This window comes from Lepisma saccharinum, chromosome 26, assembly GCF_977018435.1.
Source record: "Lepisma saccharinum chromosome 26, izLepSacc3.1, whole genome shotgun sequence".
Classification (NCBI taxonomy): domain Eukaryota; kingdom Metazoa; phylum Arthropoda; class Insecta; order Zygentoma; family Lepismatidae; genus Lepisma; species Lepisma saccharinum.
The window spans coordinates 3461874-3476195 of NC_139254.1; the positions used below are offsets into that span (position 1 = coordinate 3461874).

A 14322-nucleotide genomic window follows, 5' to 3' on the forward strand; every position below is an offset into this window, starting at 1 on the left:
TGTATTTTTAGTTCGTTGGCCGTGATTGTATTGTGTTCCGCCTGGTTATACTGCAGACGCATTTCCTTGAGCTCGCCTGAGAGAAGGATTAGCCCCCCACTCCCCAAGTATGCTGGACTGACTGTCCATAGATTTGCTTTACAAATAACTCGTTTATGTTGTTCAATGTAGGTGTGTTTCATGTGACGTCAGGATGCGCACAGCCGCCATGTTTGCGGCCAATTTCATTCGTCGTTTGTAAGCCACAATGCAACAGTTTGTAACGTAGGTGAGACACACCTGCACACTTACTGAACTCTTTTCTTATGAAATACTTCATCATGGGTAACTATTGCAGAGAACATTGGTACGTTCTGAATTGAGGTTGGTTAACATAATGAAACAATGTTATATGACATGAAAAAAAAAGCACATTAAACATTCATACACAAGAAAATGTCATAGGAGAAAATGCCATGTAAAAATGGCAAAAGTAAGAAAGGCAAACTGAAAAAAATGGGCAAAATTGCAAATGGAAAAATGGCGAAAGTAGAAATCACAAACAAAAAGCAAATGATAAATAATTGATATAAATAATCCATATGTAAATTGTAAAGAAGAAAAATATTGATGCTGTGCTTAACAAAATCAATATTTATTCACATTGGGTTTCTTCACCTTTTACAATATTTAGCTAACAATATTTATTCACCTTTGATATCGTCACTTTACATGCATTGCAACTTTAGGTTATGTGCTACTCCTCGTAAGAAATCCTGCATTGTTCTTTTGTTAGCACTGTCAGTATAAATTATCCTTGTTTTCTTCTTTGGCAGTTGTTAACTATATTGTATGAAATATTCTCTTATACCATTCAAATTCAAATCTTCTAGTGTTTTACTTTCACTTGCACTGCACGGATGTTGATTTCGAATCTTGATGTCATTAGGACACTTGGCTATCATTACAGCATCGTATCACGTGGATGATTATGGTCGTAGGAACACACATGATTTTGTTTCAAGAAATTTGTTTTTAGACAGCTTTGAAAACGCTTGTCGATCAGTCGATTCTTCAACTTTGATTCCATATTCTTCATTTTGGAAAACAGCTGTTCGCAGACATAAGTGGTACCGAATAGATAACAATGAACAGGGTATGATTGTACAGAACAGGACATTTTTACTCTTTCACATACAGTGAGAAATAGTTTATAATTTGAAGTGTAAATAATGGTTTGTTAATACCTTTTTACATACCATGGTGTAGAAACTCTTGAGTCCAAGAAAATTATCAATGCAACTCTGTGTGCATCTTGAGTTGCCCTGCGGACATTTAAACAGTATTCAAAACCCCCGCCAAGTGTCTGTTGGTCTACAGAATAGTGCCAGACTTCTTCCCGCATTATCCATTGGCGCACATGCGCAAGTACTCCCTATTTGTGTGTAAATTCGGACAGTTTCTGTATCTTGTAAAATGAAAATCAATCACAATATCTTCCTCTGTTTCGAGTTCACTGATTCTTTTATTTCATTACGGGGTTTACGGGGGCGCTAAACTACAGCCAGGGGGCCGCGGGTTGAAGACCACCGGTTTAAACCTACTTTACAACACCCGTGAGCGAAGGATGGCAACATAGTCACAGCACGTAGACATTTATTGGCGAATCATCAAACAGAAATAGCAGTTGGATAGAGGAAGGCGGAATAATGACGTTTGTCCTTGCACTCCCCCAGACCCCTAGCCTTTCGTAACGGAGTACGTGAAAGCCTTACTAACAGCCTTCAATTACGCAAGAAGCTTTAAGGGCCTCGAGCTCTCCTCTCTCAAGAGATTACCGAGCTGGAAACGAACATAGCCCTTCTTGTAACAAGGGCCATCATGCAACAATTAATTCGAAGATTAATTGATGCAAGAAAGGGTTTGTACATGCTCTAAACACATTTTTCTTGCATTCGAAATCGCGGGAAAACTCCTAATTAATATATAGGTGTCTGTTTAGGCTTAACGCTAGTAGCTTACCCGAAGGGGCTGGCAGGCCCACCACCACCTATTTTTTTCGATTTTAAACTGAACACTTTTATTATAAAAATTAAATTTATTTACTTTGTTCCGTAGGGTTTTCACAATATTTCTAATGTAATGTAAATAGGAGGCAAAACACATTTGGTGTGCGCATCAGGCGCCACTTTTGAATGTATGTCATTCGACACACTCAATGCCAGTGACAATGACAATGGCTGGTAATGATGGTATTTTTTGTAATTATTATAATTAATAAACAACTACACCTCTACAAACAAAAATGCATTAATGAAATATTATGGTTTTTGTCAGTTTTAGTGAATGGAAATAAAGGTGTGTGGCACTCATGCAATAATAAGTTATTTTTTATTAATGATGGTAATTTTTGTAATTCATAAATAAGTGCACATATATAATCAATAAAGGAAGCAGTGATTCAATAACAAAATTGTTTCTAGAAATTTTAGTGATAAAACTATTACTGCCCTGGAATTGCTATGAGATTTTAATGTGCCGTTTAATGAAAATACATGTTTAATTATGTTATAACAGTTCGTAACAGTACGTTAGCAGTTTGTTCCAAAGTGCGAAGGAAATAGAGAAATATATTTTCGGGACTGTTCTGTCATTTTCAGTTAGTTAATATGGAAATCGAAGGCGAACGGCATTAAAACACTGTATGCCTCAAAACAGCAGACTATAGAACGAACAAGAAACAAATTGAAATTTGAAACTGACATTTGAAGAAGATAATTGGGATTTAACTTCCACATCGCAACTAAAGTGGTAGATTGTGCAAGTAAAGTAATGGAAGTCACTTCCACCAAATATTATTGTACATCGATTCATGACAGATACAGTTTTCCTTCTCTTGACGCATGGTGGCAGCACTTACAGTCTTTTGTTAATTGTGCTGTGAAAAGGTATCTCGTCCTACAGGTCGAGGTTTGTTAGATTAAGTTGTTAAAATGAGAGACGTTCGATAGTTTTCGGCTATGAAATGCAGCAATTATGGCGAGAAGAGTGCTAATAATAAATAGTCTTCTAATGAAGAGGAAGGTAAGGAAGAAATGGATTGAAAATTATCTAATCGAAGACAAGCACGCTATTAAAGATATTAGTTGATGTTCTAGTTTTCATATCGACCTTAGTGTTAGCATGAAAGACCATGAGTAATGTTTGATTTATATCTATTTACTTTCAGAGTAAAAATATTTAATCAAAACAGCCAGCCAATATTATCATTACAACTTCATCCTCAATGTAAAATGCAATTTTTCTTGGTTTTCAACCATTCCTTTTCATATATTCTTTGTTGTTAATACGTTGACTGTTACTCCTCCATTATAGATGTTTATGATTTCTCAAAACATAGAATAGCTTGTTACCAAATAAGTTGTGATACTTTGTTGAACATTATTATTTATTCAAAATTGATTGATTGATTTTTCTCATCTTTCCAGGTAAGCCGAGTTCCAGTATTTGTTGCTTGTGAGAGGCATTGGTAATGTACTGTTGTTAGTATTGGAACACATTCGATTACAATTAGTTTTGCGCGTTGACAGGGCTTTTTCGAGCAGTAGTTAGTTTTATTTGGAAGTACAGTAGAGTCTCGATTATCCGACATACCAACGGAGAAAAATATTTTATTTCAATCATCACAGGACTGAACTTTTGAAATAATGCATGTAGGTACTGTGTTTAACTTCAGACAATTCTGTAACTGTGAGTTCATTTTTCCAGTTAATGTTTTCTGTATTGTTGTAAAACATGATTACTGTATTAGGTTCGTAATGTGTAAAATTATAACATTAGTTTGACGTTTAATAGGCTTCTTCTTGACACCTCCCTATTATCCGACACTTTCGCTTATCCAACGTTCTGCCGGCCAGTATATCTCGGATAAATGAGACTCCACTGTACCCACTATGAAGGTAGTGAACGTAGTTAGGTTTTAAAATCGCGAAATCTCTTGAATAGCGTTGTTTTCAGATTTATATACGAAAGAAGAGATGGTTATTTTGAAACAATATTACAATACTGTGGGTTATTTTCGGTCGAGAGAAAAAGTTCTTCTTGTAACAGAATTTTTAAATTTTGATATCAACACAGAGCTACAACGATACAATACAGAATGGACGTAGTTTTATGGTTAGATCTGAATCAGAAATCAATTCGGAACCACTTTCATAATTACATACTGGATAAAACATAAAATATCACATTAGATTGATTGCAGTTGAAGGATTTTTTGTGCGTTGAAACGTGAAAATATGCCTAATTGTGAAAAACATCGTACCCCTAAGTAGTTAGTACCTGTAGATAGCAGGTTCTGCATGTGGCATTCAAAGTCTGATTTGCACGTTAAGATGTCTATTATTCGGAGTTTTCACTGAAGAGGATTTGTATCCATGGTGACTTACATTGTAGAACTAGCCGGAGACAAGGTAACCATGACGCACGCTCAGAACTCATCAAAAGTTCTTCAAATTCAATTCGCAGATTTTAGAATTGATCGCCTCCTAGCTGACACAGTCTCTAGAATCTGTTAACAAGGAAGCTAAAATGTTGAGGGGAAATGGTAACTTTTTAGTCACACTTCTTTATCTCGAAATGTTATTTTATTATTTTTTATTCGAGTGACAAATGATTGATTCTAAATTTGTTTCTGTTCCTGATAAAGTGATCGCCGTTTCAGAAGATTTAGCTCTTAGATTAAGTCGAGTGAAAATCTAGTCTCGTGTAGATACCATTCGTTATATAATGGTGGCCTAATAGGTTAAGGTAATGTTTGCTAAAGTGTGCGCCACGTCGCCGTGGCTGACTTACAGGGGCGCCGCGAAATTTTCCAATATTAACACTGAAATCCAACCAATGATATGATTGTTCGAAATATGTTATTATTTAGCCTAGTACTTTTTACATGTAAATTTTGTCAAATTTTTGTGTTTATTTTTTAACTTAAGGCAAGCAAACTTACCACACTAACCGACCGTTGCAAGTGTTAAGATAGGCCTACTTTCTGACTTTGGCGCCCCAGAAAAAATTGGGACCCCTCCCCCACCGGTTAAGGTACTCCCAAAATGAAAATTTGCAATATGATTTTGCTACTTGCAACCGTTACTTTTAAACGGCTATATGCACTGTCATAGCTATTTTAATCTTAAGTTTAGTTTCAAGCAAACTTTGCCGATAAAGAAACTCATTTTTCACATTTAATGGCTTCTATTCCGAATAGTGCGCCATTTGTCCTAAACACTTTGTTAAATGGAAACACATTCTGTGGCAAAGCTGGTAGTGTAATTTGTGCCATCGTGCAGTAGGTTAGTTTCGCTTCGCTCCGAACATGGATGGATGGGTAGCCAAGGCCAGGTATAATAAGCCCCTTCTGGCAGTCACGTGGGTTTCTTTCAAGGCCAAGGAGTGCACTCGCCTCTGGAAAGGAAGAGCTTTTTTTTAATAAATATTTTTTTCTTTCTTTAATCGTGCAGCAGCCACTTACCTTCGCACAATGGGTTGTTAACAATGCCGTGCCAGAGCCAACAATGCTGAAGCTCTCACCGTCAATGATGTGATGTTTCCCACAGATGTGGAATAGTACCTTATTTTTAGATTATTAGCGCTTCATTATGGCTTGGGAATTCAGAAATATTCGTATATTAATAGAATAAAATACAAGTGCAACTATAAAACCACTTTGTTCCTTCTTAGAACCTATCAGACAGGACTGTAGTCGAGGAGTATACGCCGTATACCTTTTGGTTAACCCTACTTGTTAGCGGATACTTTCCGCTACAATTCATACATCTTCTACTTTCGTCTCGTTTGTACTTATTTATTTAATTTGACCAAAACTCCATTGAAGATTGGCTTGTCATCAAAACCAATTAAGAACTTCGACCTATCGAGTCTAAGCCATTGTTGTTGTTCCTCTTTTCCGCTACAATTGGCGACTTACTATAAAGACGCTTAATCGTTTAACGCCACAGCTGTCTGTTTTATGATAGTTTTAAAAGCAGAAAGAAAATTGAGAATTGTTGCCTTTTCTGTTCTTTTGCTCTGTTTTTTTTTGTAAGTAATTTTCCTAGTTTCTAATGTTTTTGTGTAATTATATTTATTAGTCGGTGAAAGGACTACAGAGAAAAGAAAGGGGGGGAGGGGTTGGTCTAAGCATGTGCGATAAGTAAAACTCCTGAACATCGCCAGAGCGGTGCAAACGTAAGTGCACATGCACCAAGTAAGGTTCGTAGGCACCAAATCAGCGAGGATGGCGACCCGCTGGTTCACTTTGCACCCAAATAGAAAGTCGGCGACCTCCCGGGCCGGAGTGAGTGGTCTCTGGTTCGAATCTCGGCATGGATGTTTGGGAGTGTCGCTTCATAAATTTCGTATCTTCACGGTTAGCCAAAAGTGGCAGAAAAGCGAAGTAAAATAATTAAACAAAAGCGAGAAAAGAATCAATGAAGCAAATTCGAAAAGTCCAGCGATGAAATTGCAACGGAACTTCACGCACACCCTGTGTTTTCTTGATCGAGGAATGCTCATCCATCTCGTACCCCTCATGATCCATGGAAATTAATCTCGCACCCTCTCTCCAAGCGAGATTAAGTGGCGGACTTCCGCCAAAGATGCCCCCCCCCCCTTGTACTTCGCGCGTCCTGGGCGGGCACTGACGAAATATATTGACCTTCGCGTTCGGCCGGCCGTGACGCGCATGCAAATCTGCTAACGATTTCTCTGCCTGGCAACAAGTTGCATGATTAACGCTCGCTGTGTTTTCACGGTGTTTTTAAGCATGTTTTAGCGGGCGGCGTTGCCGGATCCGAACCCCTGACTTGGTTCTAGTCCGTGTTCATGCATTTTCTCGTTTAAGAATTAAATCTCACCTCCTTACCTAGGAATTATTGTTAAAATCTACAAACCGTAAGTAGCGAAACCCATATGATGTCCCAAAATTAACGCAGGATTTAAATTGAGCGTTATTTTTCTTCTGGGAGGTCACATGTTGTAAACACGTTGCTGTTAGTCAATATAGTGCGGCGCTACACGACGGGCGAGTAACGGTCGTTAGAATTCATTACAGGTACGCAGAATGTGTCACTGATACTGTGCGCAAATGACGTGGTATTTTTCGGCAGGAGAAACACCCCGAATGAGACAACTGTGAAAAGACTAGTTTAAAAAATTTGAACACACTGGTTAGGTTAAATCCAAAGTTGATGCTGCGGAAATAAGAACGATACCTAAATTGTGAGCAGAAATTCGAAGTATTATCGACGGCATTCACCCGCAGTTACACGAAAAAGTGAGCCAGAATTTTGTCAAAAGAATTCGAGTGTGTGAAATGAAGTGGAATATCCTCTTCCACATTTAATGAAAATACCCTTTCAAATAATAAATAATTAAATTAAATCCTACGTTTCTTTTCGGACACCCTTTATATACGTACTAATAGTTCATTTAGAATTGTACGCTTTTATGTGGAATATGCACAATTCTTTCCTACTCAATTTTAAGGTTACGAGCATAACACACACACACTTTCTTCATCAGACGTTTATTTTTCACTTGGTCAATATTACAGGTATAACAATGAGATGAACTTGACAAACAAAAATAAGCAGTTACAGTAGTTACAGTTACAGTTAAGCAGTAGAAGAGGTGAGACAAGAAACTCTCCCACCGATGTGCTGGATCGGAAACGCGGCAAGCGCATGCGCGAACTTCCCCTATCGTGCACACAGGCAGGGTTGCCGAACGTCTTAATGTTTTGTGAGCACCGAGAAACAATGCGATCGACTTGCCTGTCTTCATTTAAAGTGTGTGTTTGTTTCGTGTGCAGTGTACTTGCTAGCATGGAAGCTTGCAGTTCAGAGAAAGCAAGTAAACTCGGTGGACGGAAAGTAATCCACCGCCAAGGGCGAGAAATTGTATATAATGTCAATGCATTTATGAAAGACCAGGTGGGAGTTCGTATGTCCGAAAACCAGTTGCAAAGGAGGGTGGCTCGCGCATGTGGTGTTTCATTCAGCAGTGTGAGAAGAATTGTACTAATAGAAAGTAAAGCATGCACTACGTTGAAGAAACACTTTCATACGCCCCATAGAACACGATCTCGCCGAAAAATCAAAAGTCATATAGACGAGTTCGATAAGTGTGTTGTTAGGCGTGTTGTGCACGAATTTCACCTTACGGACAGGGAAGGTATCCGAAGGGTTTTGAAACAAAGAATAGAGTTCCAAGGCAGTGTCTGGTGTGTACGTGACCTAGAGTTTAAGTGGGAAAAGCAGAAAATAATAGACAATTGCTTATAGAAAAGGACGAAATAAGAAGTTTACGTTCATCGTACCTCAAAGCCATAAAAATCTTTTGTCGACAAGGACGACCCATTGTTTACGTTGACGGACTTATTTTCACAGCTCGACAACAAAGAAAGAAGCTTGGGTGGATGGAACCGCGGCTGCCGTCAAAGCACCGGTGTCTAAAGGGCAAAGTGTAATTGTTGTACATGCTGGCGGTTAATGTTCAAATCTGGAAAATCTTTTGGCGATTAATACCATGATATGAATGCCAATTTTTTTTATTATTATTATTTGATATATTTTATTTTACTTCGCGTTTTGTACCTCTTGGCTAATTTGCGAAGATGGGGATGAGTGATGAAATGATGAAATTGATGAATGGACATTTACAAACAACCATGACCGAGCGGAATTCGAACCCGGGACCCTTGGCGTCGCAGCGCGATGTGCTAACCACTCAGCCACAGGGTCCGGGAGAAGTTTATCACAAATTTGACACGAAACAGTGTTGTTGTTGTTGACAACGCCTCATGCCATAACGTACAAATAAATCCTGCGACTTCTTCCTCCTCCCGAAAAGACATTATGATTCATTCAGTGGCTCGTTCAAAACAACACCCCCTTTGACGCACACCAGAATTGTATTCCTTGGTGAAAATTAACAAACCCCGTTTGAAGATGTTCAAAATTGATTCCATCTTAGCAGAACGCGGTCATTCAGTTGTATGTTTGCCACCACACCACTCAGATCGTCTTGCTTAGTTTTCTTGTGTTCTCGTTCTGCGTAGACATTTGACCCGTATGCACTGCCAACCCTGCTTCTGTGCGTCCTTCCCCTACGTATGGCTTGGGCGTGAGGCCGCGAGGAGTTTCTTGTCTTACCTATTCTACTTGTACGCACTGAATCTTGTCAATAACGTTACATTGTTCGACCCTGCAACTCCGTAAAAAGTATGCAACTGGATATCTTATCAAATTGAAATTATGAATAAATGTCATCAGACAATTGAAAATCTTTATTGTACAAACTTACTTGAATATTAACCGTACAGCCACAGCTATTATTCCTAGTTCTCCTTTCACACAGATATACTAGTAGGACGTACAGTTTAAATTTGGTTCCGCGCTGATGATAGTAATGCTATACACTATATTTTCACGACGGAATTGTCAGTTTTTCTTAATCGGAAATCGAAGTTGAAGTAAATTTGTATATTTACTGTTATATTACAAATTTGCAAACCCTTTTTTCTTTTTTGGGTGTTTACTTACTGTCGAGGAGTCCAGGGTTCAATTTCCAGTCTCGACTTTAAGCAAATAGAAGTTATGATTGCATTTTTATCGACACTTTTTTCTTCTTCCATAGCATAGAAAATAGGTTCTGTGAGAGGGGAAGGGGGGGGGGGGCGGATTTCCACAGTTCTATTTCGCGAAAGTCTCCCCACAGTGGGCTTCAAATGTCCCGGGCCCCAATCACTGCCAGCGCATTGGCTCGACACTTTCGTCATTGCATTTAGTAAGCAGATGAGATAAAATGACCAGCATTGCGAGCGTTCACCTATTTCCAGAATCGAACCTTGGACCAAGGAAGATCCGGGTTCGGCATCCAGGATGAGTGAATCCTTCCGCCAGTGACCGTACATAAACGACCGAGGGTCACAATGCCCATCTTCGTTGATCATGGTTCGAGGAGCGTGGTGCCGGTCACATTATTTCCACTTGAGCCTAGATGGAGAACATGTTGAACCGTCTATGTATCTGCATGACACGGCGCATTGCACAGCAGTGTTGCCAGAATCTAATACCACGATTTCTTAATATATCTTTCTCATGTTAATTTTAGGATTTGTTATTGGGATAGATTAGTGTATGTATTATTACTAGCGTTAAGAATGTGCGAAAAGCTGTATATTTTAAGTGGTAATTTTAACTGGTCACCACCAGGTGGCAGGACTATGCAGAGTCTCTTCGGAGACTATTCATGGCGTAGTTCGTATCGAGAAATACCAGTCACGCCAAGAGAACATAGAGCAACATTGTTACACGGTGATCTACTCCACTCCAATGTAGTTCAGTGTTAGTGTAAATAGTCACCCAGTGTTTAAATACGAACAACAACAAGGTTTATATTGTTCTCAATAGTTTTGGATTCTAAAGCCATTTATGCATATTGTTAAAATAAGTTCATCCCTTTTGTTTCCTGCGATTTGGGTAAGTACATATGACAACTTAAAACTACCTAACTATCCACTTCCACTGATAGCTGTATTCTTTATATCTGCAAGGTTACTGGACCTATTTTGGTGTATCCTTTTCTGTGTTGATTCTTAAATTGGGCCACTCTAAAGAAAATAACAGGATGACCAAGGGCGTATGTAGGGGACGTCCAGAGGGGACTCCCTCGATAGACTTGTATATACTTTTTTTTAAAAAAATGTTTGTTGTGTAATCGAATGTAATTTATTTCCGCCTAACTTATTGGAAGGCAAGGATTATACTGGTATCATACGGTTGTGAATGGCAGTATCAAAGATGATTATGCACACTGCTATTTGTAAACATATGCAGAAAATATTAATCACGAACTTTCCTTTTTGTCTAAACACAGAAATAAGTTAACAGAAGTTACTGTAGAGCTATTTCCAGTGGCGTAACCAGAATTTCCTTGAGGGTGGGATTACGTACTTTCAGCCTTCATTTTGTCATATTTTCCTATCTGACTTTTCCCCCTGCTGGGCCAAAGAGGTGCATGATGACTCCCACTCACCCTTGGCTACGCCTCTTTGACTATTTCTCAATGCATGGTAGAGTTGTTGAATGCACTTCCTTAGTCTAGGCGTCTAACGAGCGTGCATCTTTCTCAGTTTCGAGCCAACACAGGAGGATGCATCAATTCTTTTTTAGCGCTGACGCGAGTGGTAAACGTCAAGCAGGAAGTGACGTCACGCCAACCATCAAAGCGGCGATGGAACAGAAGACGTGGGTGACCTGAAAGAGACGTCATCAGCCGAACACATGGCCACACCACACCCGAAGTCGCTCGCGCCGAAGAATGCCATTTGCCAGAAAAGTTTTGAAGCTACGATAATGGCCATATAGCTACCGTTTCGATACGGTTCGTTATCCTTTTCAATGTCTCGTACAAAGTTTCAGGGTTCAAATTCCAGCGTGTACATCAAGTACGTTCGAACCTTGTTCAAATGAAAATAAGGTCATGATAGTGTTATTGGATATGCTAAATACAGCGCGTTTTTAAAAGTCCTGCAGGATTCTTAAAAGCTACAACTTTAAAGTAATGTTTATTACAAGGAAAATTTTCTTTACTCCAGAAGAAAGTTAAAAATTTTGTTCTGCCTACACTGCTGAACAACGCGTGTGCAGGTGATCACACGATCACGTGATTCCAACATGGCGTCGATGCAGGAGAAAGCTCACTGCGTGGTATGGTTTGAGTTTTGTTGCGGAGAAGGTTCCAAGGAACGATTGAAATAACACTTCCAGCGTATACAAGTATCCTGAGATGGTACACCCAATGGCGAGAGAAACAGTAGACGAATTGTCCACGACCATTTTCATTCGGTCTGTATTACACAATGTGATTACAATGAATTGAAATAATGGCATCAGTAACCAGAGAACAATGCCTACTTCGAACCAATATACTTTCATTCCTTAAAACAACACAGGGTATAGAATAAAAAAGTAATGAAAATAGTGGGGGACAATTTTCTTACCTTTATCTTTGCCGTTGACTGTACAAGAAATTTTAAGGCTACGGGAAGCGTAGCAGATCTGCCACGTAGTAGCACCGTCAGAACGCAATTCTCGCCTTCAAACGAAGATTGCAAAAGTGTTTGGACGTGAATGGTGCCCAGCTGGAGATCTGGCGACGATCCAAACCGCAACAAACATCAATTTCAAAGTTTTCTCTGCGTAACAAACAATATTTCTTTGTAATGAATCTATTGCTTTTAAAGTTATAGGTTTTTAGAATCATTAAAAATCTGGATCTTTTGAGAGATTATACTTGATAAGTTAATCTTTAATAGTTTGTTGAAACTATATAGAGACATTTTGTTGATAACAGAAGCTTGAAAATGCTTTTATAATGGAATAATCTGTATAACGAAAAAGGAAAGATTTGGAACTGGTGTAAAGTGCCTAGTTTAATAATTGAGAGCAGGAAATTATTATCTGCTGGCATCAGCATTAACTAGCTAGTAAATGAATATTGCATTACCTAAAATGAAATGTTATGAGAAATAAGACTAAGTGAGTGTAATATTTTCTACATTTTGAATGTGAACAAGCCAAATGTGAAGTTTTGAAAATTGAAGGAAGCCATCTTGTGGACCTGATTGAGGAATCTGACATGTTGAGTGTGCTCAGATGTAGAACTGACGCATACTCAAATATTTAGTGAAAAACTTGCTTTGTCTCACAAGGAGATAATAAAGAAATGTTTTCTACATATAAATAACATTTATATGTTATAAATGTTCTTGTAAATAATTGCATAATTTGAAGCTATTGTAATTTTTGTTGTTTCTAGTTTTTTTTCTTTCTTTTCATTTTTATCAATATAATAATTATAAAGTTATCAGTATATGTACATTTAAATTTCCTTTTCAACATAGCACCATAGTTACCTATTGTGCCAATACCGAGTTTAAAATATACTGACAAAGTTGTTATAATAGGTTGCAAGGCAAGTTGCTCCAGAATACCGAAACGCTGGAAAAAAGGTTGCAAGGCAAGTTGCTCCAGAATACCAAAACGCTGGAGAACACTGAAGCTTTGGAGAATAGGTTACAAGATAGACTTGATCAGAACACTGAAACGCTGCGCGAAAGTTTACAAACAAACTGTGAAGTTTGGGGCACAAAATTGGTTAGGTTGCAGCAAAGTACTGAAAAACTGAACGAAGGACTCCCAACATGTAGGAAATAAGTTGCAGCAGGTTTCTGATTCTTGTCAATCAGCTAATGGGTTACTAAATGAACGTATAAATGATGAAGTAACTTTATTAAATTCGAAAGTCAGTGATCTTGAATCAAAACTAGACCATCATGATGATGAGTTAAAACAACACGTATCAAACCAGTTGTGCCAACATGAAACTTCTATAAGTACACTACAAACAAATATGAATACTACGTAGGTAAAGTTGCAAGAATTTGATTCTATGCTTAAGGATTTAAATGAGAAATGCATTAACTTAGAGCAAAGCGATGTTATTTGTACTAGTATGGTTAGAGACGTTCTAGAACCAGATAAAGAACTAAGTAATGTTGATGCACTTATTAATGAACATAGGCACATAGCATGCCAAACTGATACAAGATTAAATTCTAAAATAAAGCATGTTGTTTTTAGTGAACACAATAAATGCGAAACATTTCATACAGGTTTTTTTCTGGCTATGTTACATCTGATGCTGAAGTGAATTCTGCAAAGGAAAATGTAACCAAATTGTGCAAGGACAAATCTGCTCACAATAAAAGTAGAAATAAATTTGGTAAAGCTTCCACTTCACAAGGCAAGAATACATATGCGTTGCGGCATTGTGTTTTAGATAATACTGAATTTACTAATAGCAATCCTACTGTTGACAAAATCCATTGTGCATGTTCACTAAATAACCATTCATGTCTTTCTTCGTTGAACAGCTCTTTACTGTATAATAATAAGCACGCACATACTTGTGATACTGAAAATAATGCACCTAGTTCTTTATGTGCTACAGACACATCGAAGCAAATTTGTTCTACATCTAACAGAAATTCCATACCTTCTAGAACTTATGTTGCTTGTAATAATAAAGACAATTTCACAGGTCTTGAAATTTCAGTATGTGGTTGACAACGTCAAAGTTCATGTCATTCCTTAATCCATGATCAGTTTCCTGATGACTTAAATGTAAATCATAGTCCTTGTACTAGAACAAACTGTACCTATAACCCGATGTGGCTGAATAATGATTCTACATGGAATTCTTATAATCAGTCTGATACAG

General features: G+C 38.1%; 1 protein-coding gene across 17 annotated transcripts in view; it reads left to right on the plus strand.

The window, feature by feature from the left end:
• Window positions 1-14322, plus strand: part of heph (polypyrimidine tract-binding protein 1 heph) — a 1248713-nt gene that overhangs the window by 925184 nt on the left and 309207 nt on the right. Inside the window, exon 1 of one of the 17 annotated variants that reach the window (XM_083112795.1) lies at window positions 3043-3063. The exons of the other annotated variants lie outside the window; for them this stretch is intronic. Within the exon in view, the coding sequence (XP_082968921.1) occupies window positions 3052-3063 (12 nt within the window). The 5' untranslated portion in view covers window positions 3043-3051. Of the gene's footprint in view, window positions 1-3042; window positions 3064-14322 lie in introns of those variants that run through there. 17 annotated transcript variants of the gene reach the window in all.